The sequence below is a fragment of the Camelus dromedarius genome, chromosome 15 (genome assembly GCF_036321535.1).
Source record: "Camelus dromedarius isolate mCamDro1 chromosome 15, mCamDro1.pat, whole genome shotgun sequence".
Classification (NCBI taxonomy): domain Eukaryota; kingdom Metazoa; phylum Chordata; class Mammalia; order Artiodactyla; family Camelidae; genus Camelus; species Camelus dromedarius.
This window is the reverse complement of record NC_087450.1, coordinates 12,534,222-12,551,916: the sequence shown is the minus strand read 5'-3', so window position 1 is coordinate 12,551,916 and position 17,695 is coordinate 12,534,222. Positions and strand designations below refer to the sequence as shown.

At 32.1% G+C, this 17,695-nt stretch overlaps 1 protein-coding gene across 5 annotated transcripts in view; it reads left to right on the top strand.

The window, feature by feature from the left end:
- The window catches only part of ZNF638 (zinc finger protein 638), a 107,576-nt gene that overhangs the window by 68,893 nt on the left and 20,988 nt on the right, over window positions 1-17,695 (top strand). For all 5 annotated transcript variants that reach the window (XM_031467236.2, XM_031467241.2, XM_031467235.2 and 2 more), the window contains exons 8-17: window positions 359-481; window positions 6,618-6,676; window positions 6,901-6,953; window positions 9,575-9,625; window positions 11,468-11,539; window positions 12,321-12,407; window positions 12,674-12,742; window positions 13,156-13,193; window positions 14,527-14,658; window positions 16,734-16,862. In XM_031467236.2, the coding sequence (XP_031323096.2) occupies window positions 359-481; window positions 6,618-6,676; window positions 6,901-6,953; window positions 9,575-9,625; window positions 11,468-11,539; window positions 12,321-12,407; window positions 12,674-12,742; window positions 13,156-13,193; window positions 14,527-14,658; window positions 16,734-16,862 (813 nt within the window). The remainder of the gene's footprint in view (window positions 1-358; window positions 482-6,617; window positions 6,677-6,900; window positions 6,954-9,574; window positions 9,626-11,467; window positions 11,540-12,320; window positions 12,408-12,673; window positions 12,743-13,155; window positions 13,194-14,526; window positions 14,659-16,733; window positions 16,863-17,695) is intronic.

Below are 17,695 nucleotides of genomic sequence, written 5' to 3'. Positions count from 1 at the left end.
TCTTTGTTGCAAGAAGTCTTAAAAATGTCAAACTTACAGCATCTAGAACAGATCCGATCCTGCCTTCTCTCTGATTTTGTAGTGAGCCTTGCCTTCCCATTTTTTATTGTTCCATGATCCTGCCATGGACCACTGCTTCCCTCTTACCTTGGTGATGTAAGGTTAATATCTGTAAGGTTAAATATCTGTTTCTTATGTGAAAGCATCCTAAAGATCAGAGTACACTTTAGCAAAACAAAAAGAGGTAAAAGCAACCAGGACTTGAGGCAATTTCATAGTTTTATGTTCCACAAAGAAATGCTATACAGAGAATTTTAAAGTAGATTATTGACTAAAAATGGAATACTTTTTATTTTAGGCTTACTTAGAAATGGAATTTAAAGAGGCAATTACTGCAGTCATGAAGTACATTGAGACAACACCTCTTCTGATAAAAGGGAAAAGTGTGAAAATATGTGTTCCAGGAAAGAAAAAATCACAGGTAAACTGGATTTAGATCTTATATGGTTTGTTGTTGATCAGTTTAACTTTTAAAAGTATGGCACATACAGAAAAATGTATAAAACACAAATGTTCACTCCGCAGATTGTGTATAAATTCAGATACACTGAACTTAGCAACTTCTTTGTGTATATATATATATTGCACTAAAAACATTACCATTAAATGATAAGCAACAGACTAGGAGAAAATACTTAACAGAATTAATAGACGTCTATGAAACCTCTACCTAGGTCACAGACTATAGCATTAACAATATCTTGGAAGCCCCTTGCATTTTTCTGAATCCTCACACCTTCTCTTCTGCCTCATAGTAACCCCAATTTGGCTTCTAATACCATAGTTGAATTTTCCCTGTTTTGAACCTTGTATAAACAGAATCGTAGAGTATATATTCCTTTGGGCCTTTTTACTTCTTTAGAAGTATCAATGTTTATGAGTTTTCTCTTTGTAGATAATTTTCTATGCTTTAGTTTATTTATTCATAGATAATGTTTATAAAAGTGCTTTAAAATCTCCACTAAGTTTTGCTTTGTGTTTGTGTGTTCTTTTTATTTTATTTTCTTCTTTGCTGAAGAATGCCTGCTTTGAAGCACACATTTTTCATTCAGTTATTTGATTTGGAGGTCAAACCATGTTAGTACATACAGATTTTCATCATTCTTTTAAAGTTCTGTGTGTTACTACTTTGTATGAATATACTACAGGTATTTTGCCAGTTCCTTATAGATTGATATTTAGGTTGTTCCTAATTTTTCATTATTGTAAGCAGGACTTTAGTTAACTTCCTTGTGTATGGCTTTCACAGGCCTTTGTACACATTTATGATAGTGTTTTTTAAGGCGATATCTACAGTGGAATTGCTGGGTTATAGGATATCCAGAAGTAAGTAATATCAGACTGCCGGTTATATAGCTGTTATAATTTACAGTCTGATAATATGTGTGAGTACTGGTGTTTCTGTATTATCAATGACATCATAATATTAAAATCTTTAATATTAAGTTTTAAATTCTGGCATGTAAAAAATGATATCTAGTTTTAAGTTGCATTTTCCTGAGTATATTGAACTTCAGCATCTTTCAATATGATTATTAGTTATTTCTATTACTGTTTTAGTGAGTTGTGTAGACCTCACATTTTTGTTTTGGGTTATTTTCCTTTTTAAAAATATTTTGTCTGAAGGTGTTCAATACCCTAGATACTAATTTTGTATTATGCATGAGAAGTATTTTCTTTTAGTCTTACTTGTATGTATGCATGTATAAAGTTTTAAATTTCAGTGCACTCAAGTTTATTGTTTTATTCCTCCTAATGGCTTTTGCTTTTTTTCTTTTGTCTTATTTTAGAATATCTTCTTTACACCAGTGCCAGAAAGATACTGCTTCCTTCCTCCTTTATTTATTTATTTATTTAATTTTTTTTTTTTTTTTTTTTAAATGGCAGCACTGGGGATTGAACTCAGGACCTTGTGCCTGCTAGGCACACAATCTACCTCTCAGCTGTACCCTTCCCTCCATTATTTTTTAAGTCTATGATAGGTGATACTATGTGTGGGATGACTACTGTTTCCAAAATGGGTAACCAGTTGACCCAACACCATTAATTTGTACTTCCTCGTTGATTTGAAAAGCTGTCTTTATGTGTATAAGTCACCCTATACACACAGATCTGTTTCAGTCTGTTTATTTTTGTATGAATCCTGTGTGGTTTCAGTTATTATTAACAATTATAACTTTATAATATTTGCCTATTTTTCTAATAGGATCCTTTTTCTTTATATTAAATTTATTTTGGTTAATCTTGAAATTTATTCCTGCCTATTAGTTTTAGAATCAGGTTAAGTTTACTGAAAAAATCTTACTGGAAGTTTAATTGATACTATATTGAATTTGTCTTTACAATACTGAGTCTTTCTGTCCAAAAACATAGCTTATCTCTCCATTTACTTAGATTTCATTTAGTGTCCCTCAGAAAGTTCTGTATTTTTTTCTATAACATTCTTTTGTTACGTTTCCATAATGTACATTTTGGAGGAGGTGTTACATTTACTTCTTACTTACATTTATTTGTATATATCATAAACAGTATTTCAGTCATGATTAGAGAAAGGAGTTTTATTTTTTGTATTTCTTATGTTTTCTGATTAGTTACTACTAGAGTAACCCATCATCCTAGTTTATTAACACTTACTATGTACATGCCCATCCCATTGTCCCATTGTCCTGATTTGAATATGAATTAAATGGTGACCCTAGTTATTACAATTAAGAATTTCTTTCATTTCCAACTAACGGAAGACTTCACCAGTGGTATATTAAACAAATAAGAGGTTTATTTATCTTATAACAGGAAATTTGCAGATAGGTGGTCCAATACTGGTACAGCAACTCCAAAATATCTTCAGGAACCCAGCCTTTTTTTTTTTTGTGCTCCACTATCTTTAGCATGTACTTTTCAACCTCATCATAAGATGGTTGCTGTATCTTCTGGCATTATTTCTGACTTCTAAACAGAAAAAAGGAATGAAAAGAACAGAATGGATTCTCCCCACCTCCACCCCTCCCCCAGAAGAAGAAGTTCCCCAGCAACTTTTACCTATATTTGATTTACTAGAACGGTGACACATAGCTACCTCTAGTTGCAGAGGGGGGTAAGGGGAAGCAGGAATTGAATGCATAATTTAAGAATTTAAACTTTATCCTGTAGACAGTTAAATGTTAATTACAGGTTTTTAACAAGGCTGGGACACAACGAAATGGATGGATTAGAAAGATTCATTAGGAAGTGATTTGCGGAATGAATTAGTTGGGTAAATGACTGAAGGCAAAGAAAGCTTAGATTGATTAAAATAGAGAAGAGAAAAGATCACTGGAGTCCATTTAGAAGACTCAGCTAGCCAACCAGACTATTATAGTAATAGTAACGGTTTGGGGGTAGATTAGTAACCCAGAATAGAAAGGAGAAATTGCTTATACCAGTGATTCTCAAGCAAGACCTGGCTGATCATTAAATGTGGAGAACTGGGGAGATTGGTCTTCTTTAATTCTAAGAAGTTTAATATGGGAAAATAGGAGAGTAAGGATACATTTAGGGTATTAGAGTATTTCAAACATATTAAAATAATTCTCTTAGATGACTTCTTTATAAGGTTGGTAAGGCAGCAACTGAAGTCGAATAGCCCAGTCGTATTTACTACTTTGATTTTCATAGTAATGAATGGGGTGAGTACTAGCACTGGGAACATGAAAACATGTCACCTATCTGTCCAAAACATTGATGTTCTTCAATTAAATATGGTTTGGATGGTGCTGAATTGAAGAAGCCTCAGAGGGCTAACTCATGACTTCTCTGTTGTGATAGAGCAAAATGCCTCGGGATTGACTAGAGGGGACCCCCTGCAGAACTCTGGTTATGGCTTTTTCAGGGTAGGAGTATGTGGACAGTCTTCTTTGGCCTGTTATCACAGGGGAAGACATCAAGTTGTCCTATCAGAGAAAGCACAAAATAGGCTAAAAATTCAAATGAGGAGAAAAAAGGGCAGTGCTATAGTTTTCTTGGTCTCTATCTTAATTTTGGCATAAATAGTTAAAACCGCAACAAAACTTTTCTACTCACATTTGATATTTATGTTAGGACTGCCTTTGACACTGGCTGTGATTCATAGAACATTCTCTTCATTTTGCTACTTCTTGGCATCAATAATGAAATGTTAGAGAAAAGGTAAAAATTTCCCACATCCCTGTATTTAAGCCTGAAGGATTAAAATATGGGTCTGCATAACTCTGACAAACTCAATAACCTTGTCTTTAATTATAAGTCAGCATAGACCTCAGTCCTTAACAATAATTCTTAACCTTTTTTGAGCTACTCTCTCCATCACCACTACCTATATTCTGCTGAAAGCAAGCATTTTTTTTTTTCCCAGAGAAATGGACACATGTTTATACTCACAAAATTTTCCTTAAAGGAGCAAGAGCCCTTGATATAGAAAAAAGTATAATCAGATTTTTCAACAAACAAAACCTTTGCAACTATAAAATAGTGCTGAACTCAACCCTTTGCAAAAACAAACCAAAAAAAGATTTAAAAATTTTTAATGGTCTTCAGCAAGATTAACAGGACATTACATCTAAAACCTAAAGCATGCAATCAGCTAAGATGTAAGAAGACTGCATGGAAATAAACAGTGCTGGGAAGCAGTGAGCAATAGTTCGAGAGTTACAGAAAATCCAGTGAATGATAAAGAGAGAAAACAAAGAGATACAGCCAATTCAGGAGAGTTTGATTTCATTTTATTTCAAAAACTATTAAACATCTGTTATGTGTCAGGCATTGTGGTTTCTGTAGAAGATGTAGTGATGAACAAGGTGAATGTACTTCCATCCTTCTTAGCGCTTTCAGTTTATTAGGGAATGTTAAAAATTGTAAAATCATGAAGAGGAAGGGCATGACGGTTTCATCTAGGAGACCCACCTGCATATAACTGGAATTCCAGAAGGAGGACACCACTTAAATACTGGTGAATATTTTAAATTTCATAGTTATAAAGGTACAAGCTATAGTGATCCAGGAAAAAAAAGGCAGAAAGTGTAAATGTAAACAGGAATAGTCTAGCCTCAGATAGCCTAGCAACACATTCTCAAGACTGAATAGGAAAAAGGTTGAGTAGTTGTAATTCAGTACATGCATTTCAAGTCAGATCCTAAGTTGTGTGTTAGGACAGTATTCTCAGACGTGCATGAGCTTGGAGAACATTTCATCTGTATATCTTTCCTAAAATAGTGCTTTTATAAAAATGAAGAACTTAAGTGGAGAAGTTATGACATAAAATGATTGGTAATGAGTAATGAAATCATTTAACCATAAAGTCTAAACAGTCATATCTTTATAAAATAACATAAATTGTAAAAAAAAAAAAGGTCAATTAAAATTAAAAACTATGATTTTGGTCTAAAATATGTTATTAAAATTGGCATGTAAGCCAAGGGGTAGGGGCTCTTAAATTTATACAGAATAAATCAATAGTTTCAAATTTCTTTTAAAACTAAAGATACCCATTAGTAGAATAAAAGTAGGAGGATGAATGTCTTCTAAACCATTGGAGTGAGGAAGGTATTTGGGATAAAATCCTACATAGCACAAAAGGAAATGGCAAGGATGCCCCAAACAAACAAAAAACATGACAATTAAAATTTAAGTTCAGATCAATTTTACACATGTTTATTGAATGTTCACTAATTGTCAAGCATGATTTTAGGCACTGGAGATAGAGTAGTGAAGAAGAGAAAGACCACAAGGAAATTAAAAGTACATACATACTATGTCTGTTAGCAACAAGTGCTGTGGAGAAAAATAACAAGAAAAGGAAAACAGAAGTGCTCTTGTGGGGGAATGAAGAGCTGTGCAACTTTCAGTAAGGTAGTGATGGAGGTCTCATTGAAAAGGTGATATGTGAGCAAACTGTTCCCTGGATTGAGAGCATTCCAGAGAGAAGGAACAGCAACTGCAAAAGGCTTCTGAGGTCCATGCCTACGTAGCTTGTATGAGGAGTATAAAGGGTGCTTGGGATTAGAACTAGAGAAGGATAGGTGGTTTGTGGGTAGAGTGGGTGGAGAGTGTGGTGTAAACTCTGACGTATTGGCTTTTTCTCTGAGTGTGATGAAAAGTTTTTGAGTTTAGGAATGGCGTCATCAATCTGGTTCTACCTTAAGAATGGAGTGAGAGTGGGTGAAAAGGCAAGGACAGAAGCAGAGACTGTTACGAGGCTATTGTAGTAATTAAAGCAAAAGATGGGGGTAGATTGGACCAGGGTGATAGCAGTTAGACATCAGAAATGTTATAGCACTGTTTGGAATAATGTGTTTGGAAAATACTGATAAGAAAATGTAGATAAGTGATGAAAGACAGGACGTGAAATTACACTGTATGATCATGAATTGAAGAAAATATTTTAATCTTATCTATAAATAGAAAAAGGTAATTAGCATTTATTCTTCAGGAAAATTTTAGATTTTTTTGTGTGTATATATTTCTTAATGCTTTTGTGTATTTTCTAAATAGCCTTTTATAATCAGGGAAGAAACTAAATTCTTCAAAATACTTTTCCTTCATAGAACAAAGAGGTGAAGAAAAAGATGTCAGATTCAAAGAAAACAGCTGCATCTACTTTAAAGTAAGTAAATCCATGATTTCCTGTGTGAGAATGAATATGCATATGAATTAAATTTTTATTTTTACAACTACATTTTTAATACATTTTATCGCCGTGACTCCCGTTTAAATGGGACATTGTTAAAGTTGAAGTATTTTAAACTTTTTTATATTTAAGCGTTGCATCTTTAGAAGTTTTAGAAGTTAGAATTTCATTCTGTGTTAAAGTTTTTCTTCTTTTAATAGAAAAGATACAGATGCTTCCAGAGCTGTTGAAACTGTGACTTCAGCCTCTGCTAGTAAGTTGTTACTTTTAATACTCCTCCAAATGAGTATATTTTGTCAGTTTACTAGAATCTTCTTGCAAGATGGTGCTAGGAAAACATTACTTATTGTGCTTTAGTGGAAGGGACCTGCATTGGCTCCTGTATTAGGCTTGTGATTAGTATTTAGTACTGTTTAATTATGAAGTCTCTTCTGGGATAAATTTAAGGACTCAGTGAGAATGAGTGAATGGGTGAATGAATGGACAAACCATGGTATATACCTACCACTCAGCAATTAAAAAGGAATGAATTATTGATACGTGTAATAACTTGGATTATAGAGAAATAATGCTGTTTGAAAAAATCAATCAAAAAATTTATGTATTGTAAGCTTTCATTTACATAACATTCTTGAAATGATAAAACTAAAGAGATAGAGAACAAATCAGTGGTGGTCAGGGCTTGAGGAAGAAGGAGGGAAGGAGGTAGCTGTTTCTGTAAGTGAGTACTAGGAAAGACCCCTGTGGTGGAACTGTTCTGTATCTTCACTGGTGGTCACAGTAATCTTCACATATATGATAGAATTTCATAGAACTAAATATACATTGAGCATATGTAGCCTGGGGAAATTTGAGTGTAAATTGTATCAATGTCAATTTCCTATTTGCAATATACTACTTAGTTATGCAAAATATTGCCATTAGAGGAAACTCCTTAAAGTGTATATGGGATCTCTCCCTGTTATTTCTTAGAAGGCCATGTGAATTTACAATGATCTCAAAATTAAAAGTTAGAGAAATGGTTTAAAATGCTGATAAAGCTATCATAGTAAATTGAAGCTGTAGATCAGTTTCATTTGATGTAAAGTTTTTAAGTAAAATTTTAGCATATAATATCTGGAAGTACATTAAATGAATAATGTACTATGCCCAAGAGGGGGTCGTATCAGAAATACAAAGATGGTTCAAAACTAAGACATCTGTCAGTTCAGTTTACTATCTTAAGTAGAGATATAAGTGCGAAATTCTTTAAAGTAGATGACTACTTCCTTAATATGATAGCATGTTTGTGTAACATACTTTGATTTAAATACATACAGACACATACATCACGTCAAAAGCCAAAGTATGCTTAAGAGTAAAACAGCAGAAGCGTTCCCATTAAGGTTGGGAACAAAACAAAGGATACCCTTCATCATATCTATGAGTTAACATAAATATTGTTCTGAAACTAGTAGCCATTACCCAGCACACTGCAAGCAAGAGGCATACAAAATGGAAAGTACGATAAAACATCATTTGCATTATTTGATGGAAAACCCAACAGAGTCTGTTGAAATGCTATTAAATATAATTAGCCATCTTAATTCTCTAAAATACTTTAAAAGTTTTAATTGCTTTATTAGATAAATAGAGTAACCATTTATATACTAATAAAATACTCTATATACAATAATAAGAAAGGTAAAAGCTATGAAAAGAAAACTTAAATACTAAGAGGCATAAAATAAGGCTTAAATAAGAAAACAGTTCATTATTGGATAAAAAGCTCTATTATAATATGCCTTTTTTCTTATATTAAAACATAAATATTAGGAACCTAGTAAAAAAAACCAACTGAATTAAAGTAAGATTTTTTTAAAACTCTGTAAGCTGACTATAAAGTTTATAGACAGAGTAGACAGGAAAATTCTGCAAAGGAAGAGTAATTAGGACAGACTAGTACTGAGAGATACTAAAATATATTAGAAAGTTAAAGATTTATATAGTATCAAACAGCTGCATAAATAGACAAAAGATCAGTAAAACAGAAGAGATTCTAGATATTCCACCAAACGTGGAATATCAGCAAATCATTATGGTAATATTTCATATTAGCAGGGAAAAGATTAATTATTCATTAAACTGACTAGCCTCTTTATAAAGGTAATGCACTTGTAATATCAGAATAAATTAGCAAGATCAAAGATTTAATGTGATACATAGATGGTAATTTAAAGTGTTGAAAGAAAATGTGGAGGGTTTTTTGGTTTATTTTTAATTTCACAATGAGAAAGTCCTCCCCTATCAGGAAGACATTGACTACAGGAAAAGTATATTTGTACAAGTATTTTTGCATAACTGTTTTCTTAAAAATTGTTACCTCTGTAATACAGGCTAACTTTCTTAATATGTAAAAACCTCAATAACCCAAAAGATAAATTAGCAAATATTAAGAATAGGCAGATCACAAAGAAATAGAGATGAATTACACATATAAAAATTGACATAATTTTACTTAAAATCAAAGAAAAGATTAAATCATACTAGTTTCCATCTCAGATTGGAGTGATTAATAACTTTTCTCACATACTGTGTGTGAAAATGGGGAAGTCGCAGTCTTACGTACTATTGATGACATTAATTGGTACAACCTTGTTGGAGGACAATTTAATTTTAATTGTTAAAATTTAAATCTGTCCTTTTGTCTCAGCAAGTCCATGTCTAAGAATTTATGTATAGGTTATAGTTCCATGGGCATGCAAAGATGAGTATAAGGATGTTTCTTGCAGTGTTTTTTCCAAAATTATTGCTAAGTTAGCTCTTTTCTAAGTCTAAATGAAAGTCTAAATGATGTTATTTATATGTATTATTAATATATTTTTCTTATTTTAGCTAAAACTGGACAAACCAAGATATCTGCAGCCAAAATGAATAAATCTTCAGGTATTTTTTGTGTGTGTGTATTAGGATTCTAAGCAGATGAGTTAACTTTAAATTGTTTAAGAAGTTTTTGTCAGTAGTCTTGGATTACACGTGACATAGTGTGTGCTGAGTATATACTAACCTTTGAAATTTAGAGTCATCTAGAAATTTTGAGAAAGCGGGTTTAGTAGATAATGCTCTCTCCTTATGATAATTATCAAAATAATTTAACTGGAAAACTATTTCTCATGGTGAATATGAGAGATATTTCCCTGTTTCTCTTTTATTAAGGTCTTCTCTTTGCTTAATTTTATAAAATAGTCCAGGTAACCTTAGAGCAAATTATATTCTGTTTGCAGTTTTTATGGGCTATAGTGGGTTTCAAAGTAATTGTTAATTTTTTTTTTCTTCTCCTAGCATTATCCCCCTTTGTTTTCCCTCCCATTTCTGCTCAATGCTGGTTAATTATTTTCTTAAGCGGATAGAGATCAGTGTATTAAATTGTCTTCCTTATAAAGGTAGAAAGGAAAGGGAGCAGTCTTGAACTAGCAGATATCGTTGTTAATGGCAGATCTGTAATTTTCATATAGTAGTTTCTTAGAAGCAATAATCTGAGGGAGTCGGGTGGCTAGAAAACTTGTTTTGAAGATTTATTTAGCAAACACTTTAGCATTACTTTAATAGTAAGTTTATGGGAGTCATTGGTGGAGATTTGGGGGAGCGGGTGCTAAAACCGTTAAGTGTTAGAAATTAATTCTGGATAGTTTTTCTTCAGTACTAGTCCTCAGTTACAAATAGTAAAATGAATTGGCTTGTGGTGGTGAAAGACCTTAAGGGCTTACTGGGGCTGAGGTTACTGCTGTGTGACAAACCTTGGAATTGACTAAGAAATGACGAGTTAAGTGACAAGCTGTAAGGATTGGTATTTTCTCTTTTTGACCAAAAATTAAGATCTGTCTTTAGATATAAAGGGTGGTTTTATAAACAACTGATTTTTGTAGATGTCAATAATTCTTTTTATTTGTTTGATAACTTTTTGAAAGCATAATCATATTCTCACAAAAAGTCATGTTAGGTTGTTAGGACAATTACCACTCTTGTTTGTAGACGGGGAGACGTGCACAGAAATCAGTAAAATTTCCCTAGACTTCACTACTTACTTGGAATTTAACTTGGATTTACTGACTTCTATCCGGGGGTTTTTCCTCATAGTACCTTGCTAGTTGTTGGGAATCCTTATTTTCAGAGCTAAACCTCCTGTCGTTCTCTGAAGGAAAAAGATTTTGGCTCTTTGGCAGTCTTTTTAGTGACACTTAGATGATTACAGTCTTTATAAGCAACAGTAATATATGCACATGTACAAAGAAGGGTCAGAGCAACTTAAATAGTCCTGTTCAGAGAGAGCCCATTAGAAGTACGTCAAAACCAGTCTTTATGTGGCCTGACCAATGTGTAGTATTCTTAAATGCTTTTTGATCAGCTGGGAGCCAAGGAAGCATGGGCTGGGGGGCCCTAAATATAACTGCTTTTGGAACCATTAAAGGCATCAAGGGGTTATTTCTATTCTTATAGTTAGTAATTTTGCTTCTAGTTCATTCACACATTTGGAGATTTATTTAACTTGCCCGAATGGCTATTTTTAAGTACCTCAATGGAGAGGTGAATTCTTACGGCAGTGATGTTTCTCTTCCTAACAAACTATCATTTCTAATTTAGCAAATGACCTGTGTCCTGATGATGACAGCGTTTTATGTTTTGAGTAATATACAGTCTGTTGCTCTTTAAAATATTCTTTATGAAGTTCTTTGGGGATTGTTGATACTCGTTAAATAAACCAGTTTTGACCAAGCTTTTGTGATTTAGGGAAATCAGCGGGTTCTGTAAAATCTGTGGTAACAGTAGCTGCTAAAGGTAATAAAGCTTCACTCAAAACAGGTAAGACTGTTGGAAAGGAGAGATTATATTGTTTATTCTAAAGTTGCCTTAGAAGAATTAGTAAATATATCAAAAGCAAATTTTAAATTCATATAATTTGTAGTATCTAATAACATCTTGAAAAGTTTAGTAGATACTTCCTAGATATTTAAAACCTGACACACGTAAGACTTTTATTTTTTGATGCTTTGGTCTTTGAGAGTATCTGCCATTGCAGATAACATTTTTGACAGCTATATAATCACAGACTGCTCTGCCACTCCCTCCTACAAATTGTTTAATCTTTGTTTTCCTCATTTTAGAGTTGTCACTTCATATTACCTTCCCCAGCTTATACAATTCCTCTGATACTTGTTACTTTAAAGAAGGTTTTCATTCGATGTTATAAGAATGTACCCTCAATAAAGAAATGGAACACTAAATTATAACATGTTGAAACTAACATGACCATTTATTAATACATTTTTCCAATTGCCTAATGCAATTTTAAAGAACTTTTGTAGAAATTATAAACTATGATTTTTTTCCTGTGAAATTATGATATGCTTTTGCCATATGAGGACTTAAATTTGTGAATCGTTAATGACCCTCAACAAAAATTGTATTTCAGTTTAAATTTACTTTTAATCTTACTGGTAAACAGATACTGAAAATAAATGGAAATATATATGTGGGAAAGAGCTGCTTTTATAATAAAGTTAAGCTACATTTACTAATAGTGTGAAACATGCTAATTGATTGAATAGACCTTATAATAATGGTTCGATTCTACTTTTAAAAGCAAAATCTAGTGGAAAGAAGTCTCTGGAAGTAAAAAAGACTGGAATTGTCAAAAACAAAGACGCCAGTAAACCTGTGATTGTACCAGGTAAGCTTGAAATGCTGTCATTCAATGCTTTCTTTAAATCCTGTTGGTATACATTCAAGGTATATTTTGAAATCATTGCTTAAAAATCTTCAAAAGGATTGTTTTGTGTTTCAAAGGAAAACTTGTATTAGCTTTGACTTAAATCAAGTCAGCCTGGAAGACTTGAAATTACAAAATAAACTAGCTTATCTTCCTGTTTATAGATTCATTAGTTTAATTTTATTAGTGTGTATTTCTAGACTATTAAAGTAGACTATTTCATGCAGAAAACTCTGAAATAAAGACGAGTGTGGAAGTCAAAGTCACTGAAAATGGTGCTAAAGAAACTATTTCAGGTAGGTTGATAGAAATTTTATTTTCTTCTCTTACATTTAAAGGTAAAAAATTTTCTTCTCTTACATTTAAAGGTAAAAAATTAAATTTTAAGAAAATAAGATATTTAATTTTGTGTCACATATATTTTTTTTCAATACCAGGGTCATAGTTAAGTGAAATTAAGAATGCTATGATTCAGATCTTCACCCTGTCTCTTGATTAGTCTGAAATTTTGTTCTCATAAGAAATAAAACTAAATGTACTATGTAAAAGCCAGTATAACTTTTGTAGTTATTTCCTATTTAAATTCTCTAGTCTTTTGCCCATTGTATACATTTTTATGTAGCTACTGTTTAGTCTATTGTGGAATAAAGTGGGATCTTGATAAATAAAATATATCTGCATGAATTCTTATGTTATTTTCTATCTTAAGCTGCTGCTTTGGAGACCACAGAAAATGAACCAGTTAAGGTCAGTTTTTATATTTTATGTATTTTTTAAAAGCTTAAGGAATTTTGACACAACATATTTTTCTTACTATAGACCCAGGTAAAAAATGTACAGGATTTGGCATGGTGAAACATCCTGGACAGTTGTGATTTTATACATACGGTTTCAGTTCAAAAACCTTGAGTTGTAGAGTAAGTCACAAAAATTTAGGTGCAGATTATCAATAAATGTACACGTTATTGAAGATTACTTTTAACTGAGAAGAAAATGTTAGGCCAGTTAGCTTTTTGAGTAGAGTAATTTGTCACGTTAGAACCAATAGAATTTTATGAAATCTTTTTTTTTTTTCCACGGAGTCTAATGGGAGATATGTTAACATTTAGAATACCAGTTGTTTTTTGTGTTTTTAGAGTAGCAGGTAGGGTTTGCATTTTTATTTGACGAGCAGGAAGTTCACTTTATTGTTTTCTTGTGGTTATATGTCATGAATGTATTAAAATTTCATTAATTTAGACTTTACTGGTTGAAATTTTGAGATCCTTCAGGTGCTAAGGGTAAGTTTATTTTAGACTGGTTGTGCCATTCTTCATGTAGTAACTAATTTACTATTTTCTTTTAGGAAGAATATTTTAAAGCATCAGTAGAATATTTTAAGTTTACTTAAAGCACTTTAGAAGGAACCATTTGTGAATACAATTGATATGCTAGTTAAAAATCATTCTCAGCTGACTTATGAAAATTATAATTTCCCACCCTTTTCCTTCCCAAAAGAAGTCACAAGTTGCCTAATTTATACCTTCACATCCACTAAAGGAACAGTTGGCATTAATGAGAGTCATCTTGAAGAATAAAATAGATCTGAGAGAAGAGAAGGCAGAAATGAAAGTATTTACTGTATTGTGGGGATTGGGTTATGGAGTGAGGACTCTAAGAGACTAACTAAGCTTCTTTTATATTGCCCAAAGGGGGTTTATTTTACTCAGTAAGGTAAAAAGATATGCTCAGATTCAGACCTTGAACATGTTAGCATCATAAGGCACAGGAACGACAACAGTATACAAAAGGAAGGAGTTGTAGTTAGATACTGACACACTTGTGTTTTTAAACCTTTTTTTAAGCAGTGGTTGCAAAAGAACCAAAGACCTTGACTAGATGACAGATGGTATGATTGTTGAAATTATTCTGTGTGCTTGAAGAGAGGAAATTTGCATTTTGTTTTGTTTTTAATTTGTAGTTCAGACCAACCTTCTGAATTGATCAGACTTAGTATTAAATACAATTTAAATATTAACATGATCTGCAGTGTTTAAATAGCAGTTCAATTTTAATGTCGATTTTTAAATTTGTTTTGAAGGAAACAGAAGAGATGTGTGTGGTACTTATTTCTGATTTGCCTAATAAGGGATATTCTGTCGAAGAAGTTTACAACCTAGTAAAACCATTTGGTGGCTTAAAGGATATTTTGATTTTATCATCTCATAAAAAGGTAAGGGTTAAAAATAGTTGCGAATTCATATGGCTGCAAGCACATTTTGAAAAATGTTAAACTTCACAAAACTAGGAAGAAAGGGTTTAAGAGCAACACCTCAAAGTAAGCTGTCTCAAGCTAAGATATTTTTAAAATGTAAAACACAAATAATCCCTTATTTTAAAAATACATTATTCCAATCAGACATAGTTTTATGATAGGAAGGATGGATTTCCCCATTAAAGTTTTGCTCAAATGTTTGGTTTAACAGAAGGTATTTTGCATCTTTAATTGTTAATACAGAGTTTTAAACAAGTTATAAAATTTTATAGAATACTCTTATTAGTATTTCTGCTGTTTGACCAATATACTCAAATGAGAAGTAACCATTTTCAGACTCAGACTAGTGAAGTCATCAGAACTTAGAACAACCTAGATTTATGTGTATGTTTTCAGTTTTCTGTAAGTATATATTGCTTTTGTAATTTTAAACAAAACAAAATGTATGGTTAATAATGAACAACTTGTGGAAGGTATTTTATAGGAGGTGAAATTTCAGGCAAGTTTAAATAATGGAAACAACACTGTTGTAAGTGGTGGAAAGTAGTGTTCTTAAAATAGAAAGGAGTTGATGATCACTAGAGATTTTTGAGAGCCCAGCCACTGTGCTTAAGAAAACAAAGTAAGAGGGGAGAGTGAGTTTAAGTAGTTAAATGCAATTTCACTTTATGTTAAAAGTAGATTATTTGAGGCCTTCCTTTTGCCTTTTGAGATGGCTCACACTCTGTCTTTGGAGTGTGTATCTACTTTTACTTTAAACTGAACACCTACCCCCATGCCTCATGGCCTCTCTGGACTTCTGAGATGGCCTGCACTCTCTCTATGGAGTGTGCATCTCTCTGAGAAAATCTACCTTCACTCTTAAAAAAAGAAAAAAAGAAAGATTATTTGAATCATGCGCAACTCTAAATATATTTAACACTGATGAATTGTACACTTAAACAAGTGAACATTACGATATGTAAACTATATTTCAGTAAAGCTGTTTTTTAGAAAGCACATTATTTGTAATGTTCAGTGATATATAAGAATAAAAAAATGCATTTTTAATGTAAGAATTTTATGTGACAGTACATTGAAATAGGGGGAAATTCTGTGAATCTGGGAATGAATAATTCAAAGTCATACTTTGCATCATATACCAGAGTAGATATATATAGATAAATATGAAGTCCAAATACAGAAAATCTAGATTATTATATGCCCAATTTTGCTTAGAGTTGAGTAGAAATATTAAGTATTTGGAGATTTAATATTTTTCTAGATGTTAGATGGTAAGATAACTGATTTAGTCATACAAACATTTTAGAAATTTGTGAAGCTAAAATTAACATAAAGCAAAATAGAGATAAAAATTAATTGTGTAAAATGGTAAACAAAGGATTTGTTTAAACATGCTGTAAAATATTGAAAGTTTAATACATTGGCAATTGACAAAGATAATTCATTTTTTAATTACAACTATAAACAAAAATATGGGATATTTCTGCCTTATTAATTATCAGACATATGGAAGAATGTTCAGTCTCTTTACTTACCCAGGTATGAAAATTAAAATGTATGGAACTACAGTTTTACACTGTAAACAATGAAATAAAATAACTTGGCCTCATTACATATTTCTTTGGTTCTTTCATTTCTCATATGTTTCTCATATTTTGTCAATCATTAAGTTTATTTACTCAGTAGCTGTTCATTAAATGTCTTCTACATTCTAGATATTGCTCTAGGCACTAAGGCTACAGTGATGAATAATAAAGATAATTAAGATTTTCCTTACTGTCATTTACTACAATGTCCCTTCTTATTTCTCTTTAATATTGCCTTATGAGTTCAGTCATTCATTATTTCTTGGTTATGGTTGTAATGTTCTAAGTCTATTGACCTCACCTTTCTAAGGAATGCATTTTTTATCTTAAAAATATTTACTAAGTTTTTCAGTTCATTTGACTCTTACGTATTAAATTTTTTCAAGAAAAAGTGAATTAATTAAGACATTTATTTTTTCATTCTTGTAATTTCTATTTTAAAAGGCATTTATAGAAATAAGTAGAAAGTCTGCAGATTCTATGGTAAAATTTTATACCTGCTTCCCAATATCGATGGATGGAAATCAACTCTCAATAAGTATGGCTCCTGAAAATACGAATTTAAAAGACGAGGTAAATAATAGACTTAACATCATATTTACTAGAATATTATTAAATTTCTAAATCAAAGTTATTGTAGGCTGTTATGTTTTCTAGTTTTCTTCGCTGGGTCACATATTTTTCCTCAAACAGTGAGAAAGCATCTTCTTGTTTCTCCATACTCTCCCATCTCACTGTTTGAGAGTTACTTCCATATTGAAGGAATACAATCCCTCATGTATGTTGGAATGGAAAAAAAATTGTGAACTACAGTCTGTAGAGAACTCTATTCTCGTCTCCCTGCCATTATCCATCATCCAAACTGGAATTCCAGAGGTTATCTTTAATTTTTCCCTCTCATTTCTCACAACCAATTGGGTCACTAGTCTTGTCTGTTTTAACTCCAATAGTTCTGGAGTTTGTTCCCTCTTCATCCCATTCACCATTGCTTCACCTCTTAAAAACTCTAACTAAAATAGTTACTCTTTATATCTTCTACCTTCAGTTTTGTCTCCTTCAGAACCCTTTTCACAAAGTATGAGCCTGCATAAAATTTGAACCTAATCAAATTTAACTGATTTAGAAACTGCATTGTTTCTGTGTGGCCTACATTTACTACTAAGAGGCATGAAGCAGAGATATTAGAATCTCTACAGGAAGGTGGAAATGCATGCATCTTGGAAAAGCCCTCCATTGAGAATCACTCTAATGGGATGTAATTGCTAAGGTTGTTTTATATATGTCAGTACTACTGTCAAAGAGGAAAAAAAAATAAGAACTGTAGTCTCATAAAGTTCCTTTTCTATACATTGAAGCCTTCTGTTAGCTAGCGTCTCCCAGCTTTGACATCCTAGTCTCATGTCACT